This window comes from Eutrema salsugineum, unplaced genomic scaffold, assembly GCF_000478725.1.
Source record: "Eutrema salsugineum unplaced genomic scaffold, Eutsalg1_0 scaffold_8, whole genome shotgun sequence".
Classification (NCBI taxonomy): Eukaryota; Viridiplantae; Streptophyta; class Magnoliopsida; order Brassicales; family Brassicaceae; genus Eutrema; species Eutrema salsugineum.
The window spans coordinates 3,340,805-3,359,656 of NW_006256414.1; the positions used below are offsets into that span (position 1 = coordinate 3,340,805).

Genomic DNA, 18,852 nt, shown 5'->3' on the forward strand with positions numbered 1-18,852 from the left:
TTTTGTTTTCTTTTGCTGCCCCAAATTCTTCATCTTTGACTTGTATTTTTTGTTTTCTTCATCTTCTTTTTCCTCATATTTTCATTCTTCTTCTTCATCGTCTTTGACTTGTACTTTTTTTATTCTTCTTTCTCTTATATATATTTTAATTTTCTTATTCCTCACCCTTCTCTTTCATATTCATCATTATCTTTGACTTCTTCTTCATCATCTTTGTATTCTCTCAGTTCTTCTTTTTTTTTTTTTTTTTTATTAGCCTTATTTATTCTCTACTTCTTATTCCTCTTTGGTCTTCATCAAACTCTTCTTCTTCTGGTTTTTCTTCATCTATTTCTCATCTTTACATAATTTGCTCCTTCTTTTACTTTGGTTTCTTCATCTTTCTTTTTTTTCTTCCGGTTTCCTTCTTTAACTCCAACATCTTTTTTTATTATCCTTATTCTTCTTTACTGTTTCATGTTCTCATTTGCTTCTTATTCTCCATGGGTTTATTCAAATTCATCTTTTTTTGAGTTCTTATCATCAACTACATCTTCTTCTTCTTTATACTTCTACTTCAAAGTTGTAAGAATTAGAGGTGAATAAAAAAAAGAGCAGTAGATATGATTTATCAGGAAAAAATATATGTACGTCTTTTATAACAATAAATAACAATTATGAATGGGTAAAAATAAAAACAATACATAAATTATTAATTAGCAAAACCTAATTAGAAATCTGTTTAATCGTTTCTTTTTATTGATGATTATTAAATTTAGAAAGTACATTAGAAAAAATAATTAAAATCCAAACACAATGAAAAAATCTAAGAAGTTGTTAAAATAAGAGAATTAAGGAAAAAAAAAATCTAAGACAATGCAAAGAATTGACGAAACTTATACTAAAAAACATTGAATGAATCTCCAAACACAAAAAGGATTTATCATAGAACATGCATGTAAAAAAGCAGTGTACATCATTCGAAGAGAGGAGTGGAAATCCATTGACCTGCCTCATAAAAAGCTTCGATATACTCAGTATCATCGTGAATTAAACCCAAATCATAACATGCATCTTTGAAAGTAGGGTGGACAACATCATTAATTGTTTTTATATTCATATAAAAACATGGATCGCGAACGATATGCAATGAAACCCTCAAGAGTAGGTTTCACCAGTGTTGGGTTACATTTGGCTATAATACTCGGTCTGGAGTTGCCGCAAAGACGAGGATGCCATTGACATTTTTATGATCCCAAACCCAATGGATCGAAAATTCAGAATACATATACGATATGGCTTTAGGATAGTCATAATTACACTTCAACCAACCTGTAAATTTATAGTTGTAAACATCGGCAGAAAAATGTTCATATTCTGTAAAAACGATTTAAGATGGAGGCAGGTGATATGGCAAAATCTGGGATCACAGAGGGGACGATTGCTAGTCGCTTCAGAAAATTCATAAAAATTTTGAAGGAAAGAACTATTAGGCAATAAATTTACATAAGAAGAACGTCTTGAAGCAGAAAAAAACATTTAAAGCACGAATTAAAATTAAAAAACATAATTTTTATTTACCTGACAATTCTATTGTAAGGCGAGAGATGAAATATTCAATCAGCGAAATATAAACTATAAGAAAATAGTAGGTTGTCATTACGAAAATGCATAAATAATAGTATATATCAATTTTTTGTAAAGACGTGGATGAATTTTTTTTTAAAATGCTAGACCTTAGAAGACGGATGTTGTATGTCAGAAATAATGAAAAACTGAGAGGAGTATATATAACACGATGGATACGCTAAGATTTAAGTTAGTACCGACTTTGATATCGGTGGCCCATAACCAAAATCAATGGCTAGGGCCGACTTCAAGATCGGTGGCCCACAAACAAAATCGCTGGCCCATAATCAAGGAAAAAAGCCATGTCACGAGTATTTACACGTAGGATTAATGATTGACCTATAAGCACTAATTAAAACACCACATAATTTTTTTAATAAATACATAGGACAATCAAGTAAAACCAACCACCTATAGTTATACGAATTATAAAGAAGAAGACGTCTAGAGAAAAAGAGATTAGATTCTACGAACAATAAAGAAAACAATCAAGGAAAACCAACAACTTATAGTTTTATGAATAATAAAGAAGAAGATTGCTAGAGAAAAAAAAAGCATTGACAATTACCAGAAGGCGATTTTTGTACGTCAAAAAAATATGTAGGCAATAGAGGTATATATAATGTGATAGATGCTTTAGGGTTTAGAGTTTCGAGAATCGGTGGTTATGATCGAGTACAAAATCGGTAGCCCAACTCATTGGCCCATTATCGAATGAGTCCATAAATAAATTTGTTGGCTCATTATCGTAGGAAAATCTATGTCACAGATATTTAACATATAGAATTAATGATTAAACAATAAAAACTAATTAAAATGACACATATTAATGACATGTAGGACGATCGCTATAGAGACGACACCTAAGATTTTTGACTTCGCAAATAATAGTATAGATTAAGAGCTGCTATTGAATTTTAAAAATATTTTAGAAATTAAATGGGTTAGTGTAAGACAACAAACACTAGAAAATACAGAGCATAAACTAAAATCTATACGTAGATTTTTTTTGGTCATCTGGTAGATTATTTGATATTTAAATTGTAACATCCGATTCCTGGTATATGTGAAAATGCTTATAAGAATTGATTTGGTTATCTATGTCAACAAAGTGCATTTATCTTTTCCGGTCAAGTGTGCTGAGAGAACTTCAAAGTTAAGCGTGCTGATGCTGGAGTAATCTCAGGATGGGTGACCTACCGGGAAGTACTCTGCAGTACCGTGCGAGTGAGGACAAAACACGGAGAAAGATCATGTGGTGATTGCAGGCACAGTAGACAAGTCTTACAAGCTTTCCAGATTAACGACTCCCGACCGTCGGACAGTGGTGGGCCAACGGGCCTAGAGAGGACGTTGGGCCAACGAACCTAGAGAGAGGACGTTGGGCCCACGGGCCTAGAGAGGGCGTTGGGCTCACTGGGATGGGCGGTTGGAGAGTTAGGATTGATATCGTCGATCCGCGTCTAGTTCCCAAAGGGAAGGTGGGATCGGGGTGTCACAAGTGATATCAGAGCCGACACTCGACCACGTGTGTGGAGTCATGTGGGCTCACACCGTCTAGGGTGAACGATCCTGGGGCAAGCACTGTGTGAGTAAAGGGAGAATTCGGGGACGAATTCCTTAGAAGTCGGGGAGAGTTGTAACATCCCGATTCCTGGTATATGTGAAAAGGCTTATAAGAATTGATTTGGCTACCTATGTCAACAAAGTGCACTTATCTTTTCCGGTCAAATGTGCTGAGAGAACTCCAGAGTTAAGCGTGCTGATCGTGGAGTAATCTCAGGATGGGTGACCTACCGAGAAGTACTCTGTGGTACCGTGCGAGTGAAGACAAAACACGGGGAAGGATCATGTGGTGATTGCAGGGACAGTAGACAAGTTTTACAAGCTTTCCGGATTAACGACTCCCGATTGTCGGACAGTGGTGGGCCAACGGGTCTAGAGAGGACGTTAGGCCAACGAGCTTAAAGAGAAGACGTTGGACCCACGAGCCTAGAGAGGACGTTGGGCTCACTGGAATGAGCGATTGGAGAATTAAGATTGATATCGTCGATTCGCGTTTGGTTTCCAAAAGAAAAGCGGAATCGGGGTGTCACATAAATATTGAAAATAAAAAATTGCAGATAAAGATAAAAATATATCTGGAGATATATATTCAGTTTTATTGTTCTTTTTTTTTAGTGCCTCTGCTCCCGATAAAATTCTGTCTTTACCGTTGTATTTTTAATTTTTAAATATCAAGATAATTTATCAGATGAAAAAAAAACGTACAGAATTTAGTTTATGCTGTGTAATTTCTAGTGTTTGCTGTCTTACACTAACCTATTTAATTTCAAAAATATTTATAAAACTAAATAGCAGCTCACATTTTCCCAATAATATGTTAGTTGGAATTGACTTTATAGAAACATTGTTAGAACTTGTACTTGATATTTAACAATAGAATACTTCCAAACCAAAATCTTTGAATAAGAATTTTGTAAGAATGGATGAATTTGATATACAAATCTTAATTTGACAAATATATATGAAAATAAATTTAATAATATTATTCTGTTTTACCAAAGTCCATGTTATGAATTTAATAAAGAAAGGTCCAAAGAAATTTTTTTTGTCCTACCAATTTTAATTTTATTGGGTCGGGCCTTTTTAAGATGACAAAAACTAACGGAAATTTAAACGAAAACTTTTATTTCTTTTGAAAATTCACATGGAAGATATATATATTGTGTAACATCAAGTCATGTTGAAATATACTTTTTTTTTTAATCCGAAAGATGTTCACTCTTTTTATGAAAAAAAAATTAAAAGAAAACAAGTTGAACCAAATTTGTTTAGAAAAAAACAGATTGATTCAGCTAACTTATCCAGACGGAAAATGTTATTTTCATAGTTGTAATTTAGTAATTAACTTCTGATATTAGTGTACATCTTGCAACCATGGAGTAAAAAGAGACGTACACACCTTTAAACAGCTACGTATACATATGTGAGATCATGTGTGTATTCATATATTCCTATATAATCTTTGTAGCTATATTACGTGTGCATAGATAGGTACATACATACATACATACATACATATCTATATGGATTATGAGTGCCAGTTCATGTTAGGAAGCTGAAACGCCTGTCTTAAAACCCCATGATCAGCTAAAGACGACGTCGTGTCAATGACTCCATTTCCATGAAACCCCGAGCTCTGAGGAATTTCACTAAGCATTGAGACAAAAGAGACATTGTAGTTTTCATTATTGAGATCACTCGTATGCTGAAACCTCTTGCTTGATAAGAAGGATCCGAATGAAGACGATCCCGAGGCCTCGTTACCCATCCGATACTGACCACATAATGAACGTTTGTCCGAAGAAACGACCATACCGTCGAAAAAGTGCTCTTCGTTGTTGTTGTTATTGTTATTGTTGTCGTTATTGTCTAACACAGACGTGGAAGAAGAATTAGCAGATGATTTTGAGAGCATTCCTTCCATGAGATCCTCTCTTAGTAATACTCTCTCCATTGTTGGTCTTTGTGAACTGTTCTTCTTATAGATCCTACATAGAACCCAATCGTCTAGCTGCAAAGATTTTTATTTTCAGTAAAATAATCAATACACAAAACTATTATAACTAAAGCGTACTAGCTACACTGAGTCAATCACTAGACTGTACTGATTTTTATCAAGAGAATATTTTGGTTTGAGCTTCCCACGTGAACAATGTTGTGGACTAACAAAAAGCAATAATAATGGCAAACGTCACCAATTTGAATCTAATCTACATATTTTGGTCTTTTAAACATTGTACTAACATACTTAGGGTTAATTTAGATTACTCATGGTTTGATTGTAGTATCTTAACAATTTATTTCTAACAACAGTATACATTTTTCATTTAATGATGGTGACCTTATTCAGTATCTTAGAATCTATATATACGAGACTTATATTTGATGACCAAACTTTTTTAGTAAATAAATGTTAAATTCGTTTCGCATACCCGTAGTGAGTTTTTCCTAGTCGTGGCTGAGTCAGGTGGCTTAGCCGTGGTGCTAAGGTTACCATCGGTGAGGCGGTATTCATGCATTATCCAATCTGTTTTAATCCCTTTAGGAGGTTTTCCGCCGTAGAACACAAGCGCTTTCTTGACTCCAACCTTGTGACTATTGCACGTAAATATCGGTTTATCAGTTCCGGTGGCTTTCCAGTAACCAGAAGTTGCTGCCCGATTTGGCCTTACCCCATTCGGATACTTCCGATCTCTAGGACTAAAGAAGTACCACTCTTGCTCTCCAAAACTCGTCTTGCCTAAACCATTCAAAATACCATTAATTAACCAAGTGATCATCACTATCTAAGAAATTAGTTAGATTTCAATGGTCATTATACATTTTAGTCCAAACACCAAACAAAAATTAGGAAATACATATAGACAAAAGTATATATACTTGGAAGCTCCCAAGGATCGAACTTGTACAGATCAATCTCGGCAATGATTGAGACCGGAAGTGGAATAGAAGAAGCTTTCTTCTTGAGGTAATGAACTACTAGTTCCTCATCGGTTGGATGAAACCGAAACCCGGGGGGGAGATGCGGATGGCCCGGTCCTATGCTCGAATCCCCCATGTTTTCCATCAACTTGATCTTTTCCAATTTCAACAAAACAAGAAAGAAAAGAAAATGAGTTTTTCTTACGAAAACTGTCTCATGATCCTCAAGAGAAAATGTAGGAAGAGGATTTGAGATATTTGAGAGTGAATGTGTATCATATAAGATGCAAGAAGAAATAGGTGTTAGGTTTGTGTGTGCATACGAGTACCGAACTGGGTCCCTCGACGAGAAAATGACACGTGGCTAATCGTGGGGCCCAGAATAAGCGGCCAATGGGCATTAAATTTTGGAGAAAAGGCAGGTTTTTTTCGAACTGCCTTATGTCATGCCTTTCTTATGCTACACATCACGCACATACCTCATTTTGGTTTTTCTTTTGTAGAACATTTATATAAATGTGGGAGAATTCTGTCTACTAAATATTTTTGTTTTCTTCTTAAATATATGCAATTACTACTGTGTTTTTCGTTTGTTAATCAAACTCTTATTAACTTATGACAGTAGAAAGAGAATCCAAATACTCGACAGTAACTCATACCTTTAATAACTTTTTAAAACTAATTACCATATAATGTTTCCATTTCTTTCTCGATATCTGTGATAATCAAGAACTTCAAATTGTTTTATACAAGCTGCCTTCCAAAGGCAATGGTGGTGAACTGATCATATGGGTGCCTGGTGGTAGCAAATGAGAAATCGTTTATGAAGTCTAGGTCTCAGCATCAGCGTCTCATCTTTATGTCTCTTTCAATCTTCTCATACATTAGTATAAATAATCATTTGGTTTTTGATTCTGGCATAAGATCAAACATTCGTCAGTAAAGTCAAATTTTGTTTACCGTATAATAATTAACCATTAGTTTCTATATTAAAAAAGGTGTGAAGGACCTTTGGAACGTTCCTTGTGAAAAAAAAAATTATTATGGCGGTAACAAATGGTTGGAAAGCAGTTTAAAATATTTTATCCTACTTTTTCTTCTTAAGATTTCTTATTCAAAATTGATCATCCATAAAACATTCGACGTGGAAACAATTAGCAACAGTTTTTGGTAAGATGTTAAATCATTATGTGCCAGATTTATTAAAAGTTAGCTATATGTTTGTAGTCTAATGTGAAAAAAAAAATATCGGGAACCATTACAGTCTTGCCACTATGCAAAATCTTTAAAAAATATGCCACAATTTTAACATTTAAGCCAAAAAAAAAAAATAATGCTGCAATTTTATTAAAATATGTTATAAACTATTTTACGGCTAAAATCCGTAGTATATTGGTTTTTATGTTGTAGAATTATATTAACAATATACGATATTACAAATTTTAATTTTTAATTAAGCACTCACTATCTTTCCATATATATACATGTTATTAATTTTGTTGATCATTTCAAACTTAAGAAAATTAAATATTCAAAATTATGTTATATGTCAATTTCCCAAAAAATATCTAAATATACTAATGTCATATAAAAAACTCTTATCTTTTTTCTTCATCATATAGTTAAATCTTATCTAACGTATTAATTTATTAATTTTCTATGCTGATACAATTTTTTAAAATTTAGCGCATTACATTCGTAGCATTTAGGAGTCCTATATTAAAATAATTGTTTCTGCGATGGTGACCGTTTCAAAGGACGTGTTACTTCTTCTTTTCTTCACCGGATGTTTTACTAACAAAGGAAAAGTATATATGTAAGTCTATATAATGAATGTATTATAAATTTTCTCTAAACTATTCAACGACTAAAATCTGATGTATAGTAGTGTCTTTGTTGTAGAACTATAGTAACGAAAAATGATATTTACAATTGTTTTTTAAGAAATCAAATATACATATCATGTTGATAATTTTGTTGGTCATTTGAAATATGAGAAATTTAAATATATTCACAAATATGTAATATGTCAATTACACAATAATATCTAAAAAAACTAATGTTATACTCTTAAAACTTTATCCTATGTATGAAATTATTATTTTTCTAGTAAAAATTCTTCAAAACCTAAATGACAAACCTAACTTAATGTATTTTGAGCTTTACTAGACTAACCTTACAAAATTGGTCTAATACCATTTGATTTAGATGTTGAATATTATTGCGAGAATACCATTCTGGTAAATAATAATTACATAATTTTGATTTTTTTTTAATTTTAATAAAATCAAACAAATATAAATACAACTTTATAGAAAAAAACATAAAACTCGGTTAAGAAAAAAACCCTAATTTTGCGGGAGAGGCGATTCTACGACCGTGAAAATGACCGCGATTCTACAATCGTGAAAATGACCGCGATTCTACGACCGTGAGGCGATTTCGGTGGTGGTGAAGAACTTGCCGGCGATAACTTGGCAGCGTCCCTCTTTTCGCAACTTTCTCCTTCCTTCTCCCTTTTTTTATCTCTTCACAGCTTCCCTCTTTTCACAGATCCACACAGATCTTGGCTCTCTCGCCGTTCTGAAACTTGTCCGGATTAGTTTTTTTCCCATATATCCCTATTTTCTTCTTTCTTCTTCGTCTTCCTCTTTCCCTTTTTTTTTGTTTGTGTTAAGTTTGATTAAGAGCGTGTTTGGCGGATGATAAGTTTTACTGTTGGTGCTGGAGATCTCGGAAATATTTGGCACGACTCTTAAGCGGCATTCTTGCCGCTTCGCACAACACCGCATGAACAGACATTGTTTCGATGAAATGGTGGTGTTGCGGAGGTTGTCGGCGGCGTAAGTTTTTCTGTAAAATCGTAACCCTAATTTTTTTGTTTCAGGTAAATTTGGTAGATATGTTTGGAAAATGATATTGTATTTTTTTGTTGTAAAGTTCATAACGTGTGATGGTAGATTTATTTGAAAAACGGTATTTAGTTTGGTAGATTACTAGTTATTTGATGGTAGATATATTCCGAAAATGATATGTGGTTTGGTAGATTTATTAGTTATTTGATAATAAATTTATTTAAAAAATGATGTCGCTTGGTAGATTTATTAGTCATCTGATGATAGACTTATTTGTAAAACAATTGGTTTGATAGATTTATTAGTCATTTGATGGTAACTTATTTGAAAAATGATATGTGTTTGGTAGTTTTATTAGTTATTTATGGTAGATTTATCAATCGTATATATTTGAATTTTATATATGAATGATGGCATTTGTTTGTTTTTCTCTGACAGATTATGGGCTTTGCAATGACGAACATGTCTCCGATGGGATATCCAACATCGATCCGACGTGTTCTACTATGAATTATAGATTTGCACTTGGTAGATTTGTTTTGAAATGATGGTAGATTTATTATTGAATTGATGATTATCTATTTGAATTTGTACAAAGGATAATTATATTTTAAATGATGGTATCTTTGTTTTCAAATTATATTTGTCGCAAAACATTGACCCAAACATTTCATCTTTTTACCACATTTGTTAGTAATGTTATTATTCAATTCAGTTTATTTTCTTTACTTTCATTATGATGTATATGAATGAAATTTTAACCAAAACACATGACTAAAGTGATTTGACATTGTGATGTTCAACGGTTTATGTAAATAGAGTTAAATATAACAAAATATTCACAAATAAAAATCAAAAGATCATAAGTTAAGAGATGGTTATTACAGACAAAAACAAAAAGATATAAGATAAATGTTTAAGTGAACTAATATGACATATATGTTCACGTTAATATGAAAAGTAAAGTTATCTTAGAGGAAAGATATAGTGATCATAGAAAAAAGATTCAGGCAATAAATTTTTGACCATTGATTGTGGCGTCTATACCATAAAGAGTAAAGACCAATAATCATCTGTGATCGAATCACACTTTACCGGCGTAATCTCAGCAAATTTGTGCAAAGAAAACGTCAACGATAACAAAACCAACTCAAATATAACCATGGAAGAAGTCTAGCATACGTACGAAACCTGTTTAACATACAACACCCCAAAACAAGTCTACCACACCTCTGATTTTTTCGTAGAATTTCAGAATACATTTAGGACAAATAAGTAATTTCAATTGAAAAAGTCAAATATCGACTAAAAACATATAACTAAGTCAACCAAAAGTAATGTAAATAAGTCTATCATAAGAAAAAATTTACCATCAAGCACAATATATGTATACCATATCGAGGTTATCTGAGTAAATACAAAAGTAATTTAGTCTACCACATGAAGCTCAATATAAGTATACCAAATGTGCAATAACTTTACCAATTATTTTAAAATCTACCACAACTACAAACAAATCTACTACATTTTATAAGTCTACCTTACATAACAGTAAATCTACCACTTAAACGGAATGAAATTACCAAATTTTTACTTGAATTTAAATCTACCACATTACTTATAAATTTAGCACAAAAACGATAAATCTACCAACTGGATTTAACTCTACATTTTTCATAACTAATCTACCACAATAGGGATAAATCTACAGTCACGTTATCTTAAATTTTGGTGAATAAATCTACCACCAAAAGAAATAAGTCTACTATTTCGGATATTTAATCTATTTCCATTGTCAACAAATCTACCAACAAAGTCAACTATGCGAGTAAGTCAACGAATTCCTTAACAAGTCTACCAACACTTTAACAATTGTGCCATACATGACAACAAATCTACCGAAACTTAACAAATATATTGTGTCGTTAACAAAACTTTACCAAGAAAAGTTTACCAACATTTTATAAATCTATCAACTCTCGAACAAATCTACAATCGTCGTAACAAATCTTCCATCCAAAAAATTGCGTTGACCAACATCTGATAAGTCTACTGTCAAAGTCTAGTAGACTTATCGTTTTTAAAGCGCTATTTTTTGCGTACGTGACACAAAAAAAAAGTAATAAAATTTTTGTAATTAGGTTTTTTTTACCAAAGACGAAAAAGTATTTTTAGGTTTGCTAAATTAATTTTGTAATAAAAATAAAAGTATGTCAAAAAACAATAAAACATACATTTAAGGTTAATATAGTAATCCTTTTCTTTTTTTATATGCTGGATACAGTTTTTTTATTTAGTGCATTAAAACGTAGTATTTAAGAGTCCTATTTGAATATTTGTTTCTGGGATGGTGACCGTTTCAAAAGATGTTTTACTTCTTATTTTCTTCACCGGATGTTTTACTAAGATAGGATTGTTGACAAAAAAAAAAACAGACCAATACAAAAAACGAAGGGAAAGTAATGAGAATACTTTTTGATATAAAAGTATCTATGTACGTCTTTGAAGGTTTTTTGTTGTTTCTTCAAACTACATGAGAGAAGGAAAAAAAATGCTTGCAAGTCAAAGAAAACAAAAAAACTCACTCGTTCCAAATATATTTGATCCCCAATCTTTTCAAATAAGCACCGAGTATTTTCTTGAAGTCCAAATGTTAGAAAAAGAACTTTGAATTGTTCCTTGAATGAGAACAACCAATCTTCTCCTGCAACATATAGAAACCATAACTAAAACCTATTATAAATATAAACACATGTACCAGTTCTAGCCAATTTAAATCCAATTCTTCTTCCACAACTATTTTCTTTATAAATCCAATTCTTTTCATCTAAAATTAATCACTCTTTCGATTGATCTAATCATTTAATTTCTTTCTCGTCATTTCAAATATTCCAAATGCCACGTTTGTTAGCACCTTGTTCAAAACTCGCATACACAAGATACATAAGAAAACCAACCATACCTAACCCAAACCGATGTGATATTTTCATCAACCATCGAGGGATCGATACAAAGAAGACTATCTCAGGTCTATTATATGATCATTTCAATAGACTGCGTTTGAATTCTTTCTTGGATAGTAAGAGTTTAAAGCCCGGGGACAGACTTTTCGTTGAGATCAATGCAGCAATCAAAGAATGCAGTGTTGGTGTCGCTGTTTTCTCTCCTCGTTACTGCGACTCTTACTTCTGTCTCCATGAACTCACGAAGCTTATGGAGAACAAGAAGAGAGTCATCCCTATCTTTTGCGATATCAAGCCATCAGAACTCTGCGTTAAGGACGACGGGACATGTTCAGATGCCGAGATCGAGAGGTTTCAATCGGCTCTCGAGGAAGCAAAATATACCGTAGGACTCACGTTTGATACATCTAATGGGTATGCTCTTAGTCAATCATATTCATTGTTTTATAACGTACATCAAAACTTAACACTCTGTGGTTTATAAACGTTACATGTAACTAACAAATCTACATTCTCACACTTGAAAGTAGGTTATCATGACACGACAATAACCTTATTACAAATCCATTAGACTACGTACGGATCAGTACAAGAATCTAGGAAATCATAAATACAAATAAAATAAAGAAAGATTGGTATTTTCATATACAATTTAGAAACTAAGTTCATAAAAACACATGAAATATGCACTCATGTGATTCAAAGTACTAAGTACAGTATTTCACTAGTAAACCTACAAAGTTAGAAACATTCAAACAATAGTATGGTGATTTTATGATTAATTTTTTTTTTGGTAGCAATTAGTGTTTTGCTAAAACTTGGTGATTCAATTTTATGTTTAAGTTCTATTTTTTTTTTTGAATTTAAATTATGTCTTCATTGGCCGTCGAAGTGACGGATCTAAAACTTTTTTTTATAAAGGAGATTTTCAATAAAAAGACATATTTTTTTTACAATTGAGACACTTTTTCTATAAATGCATTAAAATAATATATTAAATCATATTTATTTAAAGTTTATTTTATAAAAAACAAAAAAAAAAGTAGGGAGTACGTGTACCGACACACCTGCATCCGTTCCTGCGGGCGTCGACTAATTGTTTTTTTTTTTTTGTTGTAACAAAACATCGACTAATTGTTATTTATACAGCAGATAAATATCTCTGATTAATTAGCAAGGCTAGGCGTGAAAAGAATTGAAACATTGGCCTACGGGCCTATTATTTTGAAAAAAATTGAAAGATCCAATTTATACTAATTATTAATATCATTAATTATTAAAATTGAAAGATTTAGATTTAGTTTGAAAACAAAAATGCTTTTCTTTAATAAAATTAGCAACTAAATTAATAACACAATACAATACTAAGACAACATACATAGCCATCTAAACAGTTCAGCAAATTGATCTTTTTTATATATAAAATTACTTTTTCAACTCTTCATTTTTTTGTCGAATTTTTGAAAACTTCTTACTCCCTTTTTCTTCTTTATAAACAACCACATAATCAAAAACTTTTTGCCAATTGTTAAATTTTTTTAATTACAATTTTGTTTCATCTAATATTAGAATTAATTTAATTTGTGATTTGTTAGTCTGATTTTTTTTTTTGTTTAGGATGATAATTGTTAATACTTATTTTATATGAATTTGAAATGATGATATTAGTATTTCTTTTATATGAATTAGATTAGTTTTATATGAATACAACATGAAAATGGTTAATTAGAATTTTTTAACATACAAAAAAAGATTATGGTCTTTTTTTAAACATCGCCTACGGGCTTCGTATATCTGGGCACGACTCTGTTAATTAGTTAGGAATTTAAGTATGGTTTTTTTTAAAAAAAAAAATTTAAGTATGGTTTATATGATAGTTATAGGAAACCATACACATATTAGCTTAATGAAAACAACAAGCTTGTATCTCTTTATTGAATGCTAATTGCTAATTTAAATGCGACTGATTTTTTATATCATTTCTTAATTAGTTTCTTAAAATCTATTATGCAGAGACTGGTCAAAGTTCTTGGCCATGGCATCGGATGCAGTCACGAAGAACTTGTTAGACGTTGAAGAGGAGAGACTAAGGAGCATCAACCCCACGTACAAGCACATATCTGCTTAGGTCAATCAACAGTTCAATAATAAGCGTGTCTTCTCTTCTATTTATTTATTACAGAAGTTGATACTTAACTAATTATTTTATGATATGGACTAATCATTTTTTAATTAACTTCATTCTTGTAACTTGTAAGGTATTTAACTGTGAGATTCTTATGTCACAAAGTGGACTCTTCTTGTAACCAATGATCTCAGAAAATATAATAAACTGAATAAATGTAACATTTACCATTTTTTCAATATGTTCGTCTCAATACAATTTTATTTTTATATCTGGAATAAGCAAGACTCAGTATGCAATTCAATTTATGTTCAAACGATTAAATTTCATATATTTTGTTTTACTGTTTTTCCTAAACTAAAATATAATTTACTATCTACTAAAACATAATTCTACAATTGATAAAATAATATGCATATTACAATTGTCTAAAACATTTTCTTAGAGGAAATTGCTTCCAAAAAGTATCATAATATCTTCTTCAACTTTTCAACATCACTAATAAATAGCCATAATATCTTCTAAAATTTGAATTTCTGAACATGTATTGTTTTTGTTCATCCAAATATTATAATTGGTTAAATATTATTCTATTGCAAATTCATAAGTATCATTTTCACTAATGGATTTGACTTATTTTTTTGTTAGCAACGCCTGAACAAAATTTTTAAAAATTTGGGAAATAATTTCGGTTGTCTCTTCTTGAATGACATTTTTCTTTTTGGACATCCCTTCTTGATGAACATTAACGTCCCAAGATAGAAATATAGAATCCAAAGCATTCAACTTTTTTTTTGTTTGGAATCAGATTATCTTATTTACCTTATAACCTTCTAAAATTTCACATTAAAATCTCCAACGATAGCACATTACATTCATTTTTTTATTTATTGATTAATTAATATTTTTAACAACCTAATAAATTTTCAAAGTTCTGACAATATTAATTTCTTAAATTCAAAATCTTATAGTTAATAGAAAAAACGTTTTTTGTTTAGTATTTCTCATCTATACAAAACACATCACTACTAATTCAATTTTTCAATCAGGTAAGTGTATAAGAAACTTTATAATTAATTATGTACTTAAAAAATCGTCTTCTTCTAATTTGTCGGCAACAAATAAAATCATTAAAGCCGAATTTTCTACATTTGAATGAGATTGTGATCTCGTAATGCTTTTTCATGTTGACTTTTTTTCTTCTCTTTTGATATGATATTTTTGTTTAACGACTAGATTAGATGAATTAAGAAAAAATAATAATAACGAAAGAAAAAAAAAACGACGGCGAGGAGGAGCATAAAAATTATTGATGGGGACCACTAAATAATATTGGTCAGTCACTAATGGTTAACCCAAAACCATGTGCCCATGCTTAACTCATCCTTTGCTGTCACCGTAAGCTTCGAATCCACCCACACACAAAAAAAACAAAAAAAAAATTAAGTCAAAATGTCTCATTCACGTCTTCCCTCTTTTATCTTCTTCTTCTTCTTCCTTTCACCTTCTTCATCAGAGAAGAAGAAGAAGAAGACTTCACTGATTCTCTTTTTCTCTCTCTCCTTCGGAATCCATGGATTCCAAAGCTATGCTCGATTCCGCTTTGTTTCAACTCACCCCTACTCGTACCAGGTCGGTCTCACTTCTTCTTCTTCTTCTGATTATGATTATGCTTGACGATTGATTGATCTTGAATAGTTTTTCTGTGTTTGTGTTGGATTTTGAAGATTCGATCTGGTGCTTTTCTGTGGGAGTAAGAAGGAGAAATTGGCTTCTGGGATTTTCGAACCGTTCATCTCTCATCTTAAATTCGCTAGAGATCAGATCTCTAAAGGCGGCTACTCTATTTCTCTTCATCCTCCGACTTCTCACTCTTCTTGGTTCACCAAATCCACTTTTGATCGGTAATTTCAATTTCTGCTCTCTGAGTTTTTTTTTTATGGCGAATTTTGATCTACCTGGATTTTGCTTAAACAATTTCCTCTATTCGAGTAGAGAATCTGTGCATATGTCAACTTTATTCTCCCAAATGCAACAAATAATGGCTTTTTTTTGTATGATTCGATCTACCACTGTGAAAGATCTTGATACTGTTTAGACAATGTGGATGCTGCTGCTTAGTGACTGATTTGAGTTAACTTGTTGATGTGTTGCTGATTCCTTTGTTTTGCAGGTTCGTGAGATTCGTAAACACGCCTGCGATTATCGAGAGATTTGCTACTCTGGAGAAAGAGATCTTGCAGATTGAGCATTCCATTCAAGCTAATGAAATTGCCAATGCTGAGCAACTACAAGACGGTATGCATTTCCTATGGCGTGGAGTTAACTTACTAAAAGCTAGCTCGTAATGGCAAATGTGGTTTCAACAGTGCTCTTGACATAAATCTTAACACTGTTTTGCTTATAATCTGCAGGGAGCAATCTAAGAAAGTCAATCGAGTCCTCCAAGGTAACTTGTGCTTTCAAATAGTGCTGGTTGTTATTCAGTAATTGGTTTTGTCGATTGAGTCTTTTCCTCTCAATGTATTACACAGAAGGAATCTGAGAACGGCAATGAGGTTGCAGGAGAGGAAACCTCAAAGTAACTCTCCTACCTATGGAACTATTCAAATTTCTTTTGACGCAGCATGCAACTTATGGTTGACTAATTGCGTTTTTTGTTGTTCTGACTATTTATCAGGATTCAGCTTCAACGTCTTCTTGAAACTCGAAGAACATTACTTAGGAGAGAGCAAGCAATGGCCTATGCACGAGGGGTTGTTGCTGGTTATGAAATTGATAGTATCGATGATCTCATACTGTTTGCTGATGCTTTTGGGGCGTCAAGGTTAAGGTATGTAAAATAAGTGCTTAACCATTTGTTCGGCTTTTAACATTCATCCATTTCTTGTGCTATAAAAGATCATTCTGCAAGTTTTTTAACAGTCATTTTCATCGTTTATGCAGGGAAGCATGCGTAAAGTATAAGGAACTATGGAAGAAGAAGCACGGAGACGGGCTTTGGATGGCTGAGTTAGCAGCTGTGAAAGCAATTGCTCCAGCGGACATGTCATTATTGGGTTCCTCAGGGATTATCCTCACCAATGAAGGTGCTTCTCTATCACTAAATGGGACAGACTCTTCTAATGCAAGCTCTGAAAACAAAGGTACGTTGTAGTATCTGATCTCAGAAATACTAACTCTTTTACTGCTTGAACCAGCTAAATGTCCTTTTCAAATGTTGTAGATGACAAGTCGGCTCATATGGACCAACATCATCCTGGCGTTCCAAACTTTCAAGCACCAATGGGATGGCCGAACCATATGCCTCAGTATTTCTACCCGCCTCCGTACCAAGGCTATCCGTACCCTCCAATGCAACCTATGCCAAATCAAAACCAAGGAAACATGCCATGGCCTTCAAAGGGCAAAACTTCCAAGAAGAAAGGGAAAGGGGATTCTGATGCAGATGGGTCTAGTGGATCAAGTGAGTCTAGTGAATCTGACTCTGCCAGTGATGATTCTGCTTCATCTTTGGAAGATCAAGGTAGAAGACACTCTTCTCATACGGGTAAAAACTCCTCTCGTCGGTCAAAGAAAAACCGGAAGAAATCATCTAAAACTGTTATCATCCGTAATATCAACTACATAACCCCTGAGGGAAGAAATGGCGACGTGGAGGGGAATGAGTTTACGGAAAACGGTTCCATCAAAGAGACTGTAGATGCTGCGGTTGGATTTCTCAAGGGAGAAGTTTCTGGTGATGAAATTCTGAAAAGCTCAGCTGAAGGAAAACGAAGCAATGAGAATTGGGATTCGTTTCAGAACATTCTTATGAGGCACGACGATGGCTCAGATATGCATTCAATGGATGTCGCCAGTGAGGAACATTTCGATCTCAGAGGCTCTAGTCTTGCCGCGAATTCTAAAAGTTTGCAAGCAAATAACAGTGCCTCGGGTGATTCCATCATCGTAACTCATAAACACATTGAAGATGGAGGAGGAGCGACTTTTGATCATTTTGAGAGTGAGGACGGTGCTCGTAGGCTTCCAAGAACGAGGGACTCAACTGAAGAATGTATGTTACTGCTAAAAAGATCAGAAATGTTAGGAGATGAAAGCAAAGACTTGTATAATGCGACAAGAGGTGACTCATTGGTGAAGAAGTCAGGGAGTGGAGAGGATTGGTTTACCTCTGATCATCTTGCAGGGAAAACTGAAAGCAACTACGGGAGGATATCATTTGATGAGAGTTGCATTTTGACTTCGCAAGGCTCTGATAAGAGCAAGAAACAAGAATTCGTCGATGATTCATTCATGGTCCATTCATCATCACTCACTGGTGATGATCTTTATGACTCTCGGTGGAGACCAGACATGTCTGCAGATATTGTTTTGGCGTCAGACATTGAAAACGGTCAAGCGAATGAGAAGCGTGAAATGTCTGGCTCATGGGAACCAAATGATCTTTGTATGATTCTTGAACGCCATTCAGGAGACTCGTTGGCTAATAATGATTACTCGATAGACTTCTCTGTTGAAGCGAATGCAAGGCTATCCAGTAACGGAACGGCACAGGAGAAAGAAGACAAGACCGTCTCAAGCGGCGAGAAGAAAAACAGTGCTAAGAACCCGGAAACACGAAAGTCTAGAACTCCAAGTAGAACCAGAGCTGAAACCATGTCCAAGACTGTAAAGAAACCAACAGTAGCTAGCAGAACAATGGCACAGAAGAACAAGTTTGAAAAGGTAAAATAAAAATCTTATCATTGCATTTACTTTAGCGGTTTTTATCCGACAATTGAATTAGTTTAAATTCACGGGAAGGGTTTTC

General features: G+C 33.0%; 3 protein-coding genes across 3 annotated transcripts; 2 read left to right on the forward strand and 1 right to left on the reverse strand.

Annotated features, from left to right (window-relative positions):
* Positions 1 to 4,702: 4,702 nt before the first annotated feature.
* Positions 4,703 to 6,241, reverse strand: LOC18009772 (NAC transcription factor 25). The gene is made up of 3 exons (XM_006391997.2): positions 6,055 to 6,241; positions 5,607 to 5,914; positions 4,703 to 5,185 (listed from the first exon to the last, which is right to left on the reverse strand). Exons 1-3 carry the CDS (start codon positions 6,239 to 6,241, stop codon positions 4,703 to 4,705), a joined length of 978 nt encoding a protein of 325 aa, XP_006392059.1.
* A 5,605-nt stretch (positions 6,242 to 11,846) lies between these two features.
* LOC18009945 (disease resistance protein RPP4) lies at positions 11,847 to 14,042 on the forward strand. Its single transcript, XM_006391998.2, has 2 exons — positions 11,847 to 12,328; positions 13,928 to 14,042. The coding sequence occupies exons 1-2, from the start codon at positions 11,847 to 11,849 to the stop codon at positions 14,040 to 14,042; spliced, it is 597 nt and encodes a 198-aa protein (XP_006392060.2).
* A 1,503-nt stretch (positions 14,043 to 15,545) lies between these two features.
* On the forward strand, positions 15,546 to 18,776 carry LOC18009972 (COP1-interacting protein 7). Its single transcript, XM_006391999.2, has 8 exons — positions 15,546 to 15,671; positions 15,767 to 15,943; positions 16,213 to 16,337; positions 16,454 to 16,488; positions 16,574 to 16,620; positions 16,720 to 16,872; positions 16,986 to 17,185; positions 17,266 to 18,776. Exons 1-8 carry the CDS (start codon positions 15,613 to 15,615, stop codon positions 18,774 to 18,776), a joined length of 2,307 nt encoding a protein of 768 aa, XP_006392061.1. The 5' UTR covers positions 15,546 to 15,612.
* Positions 18,777 to 18,852: the final 76 nt, after the last annotated feature.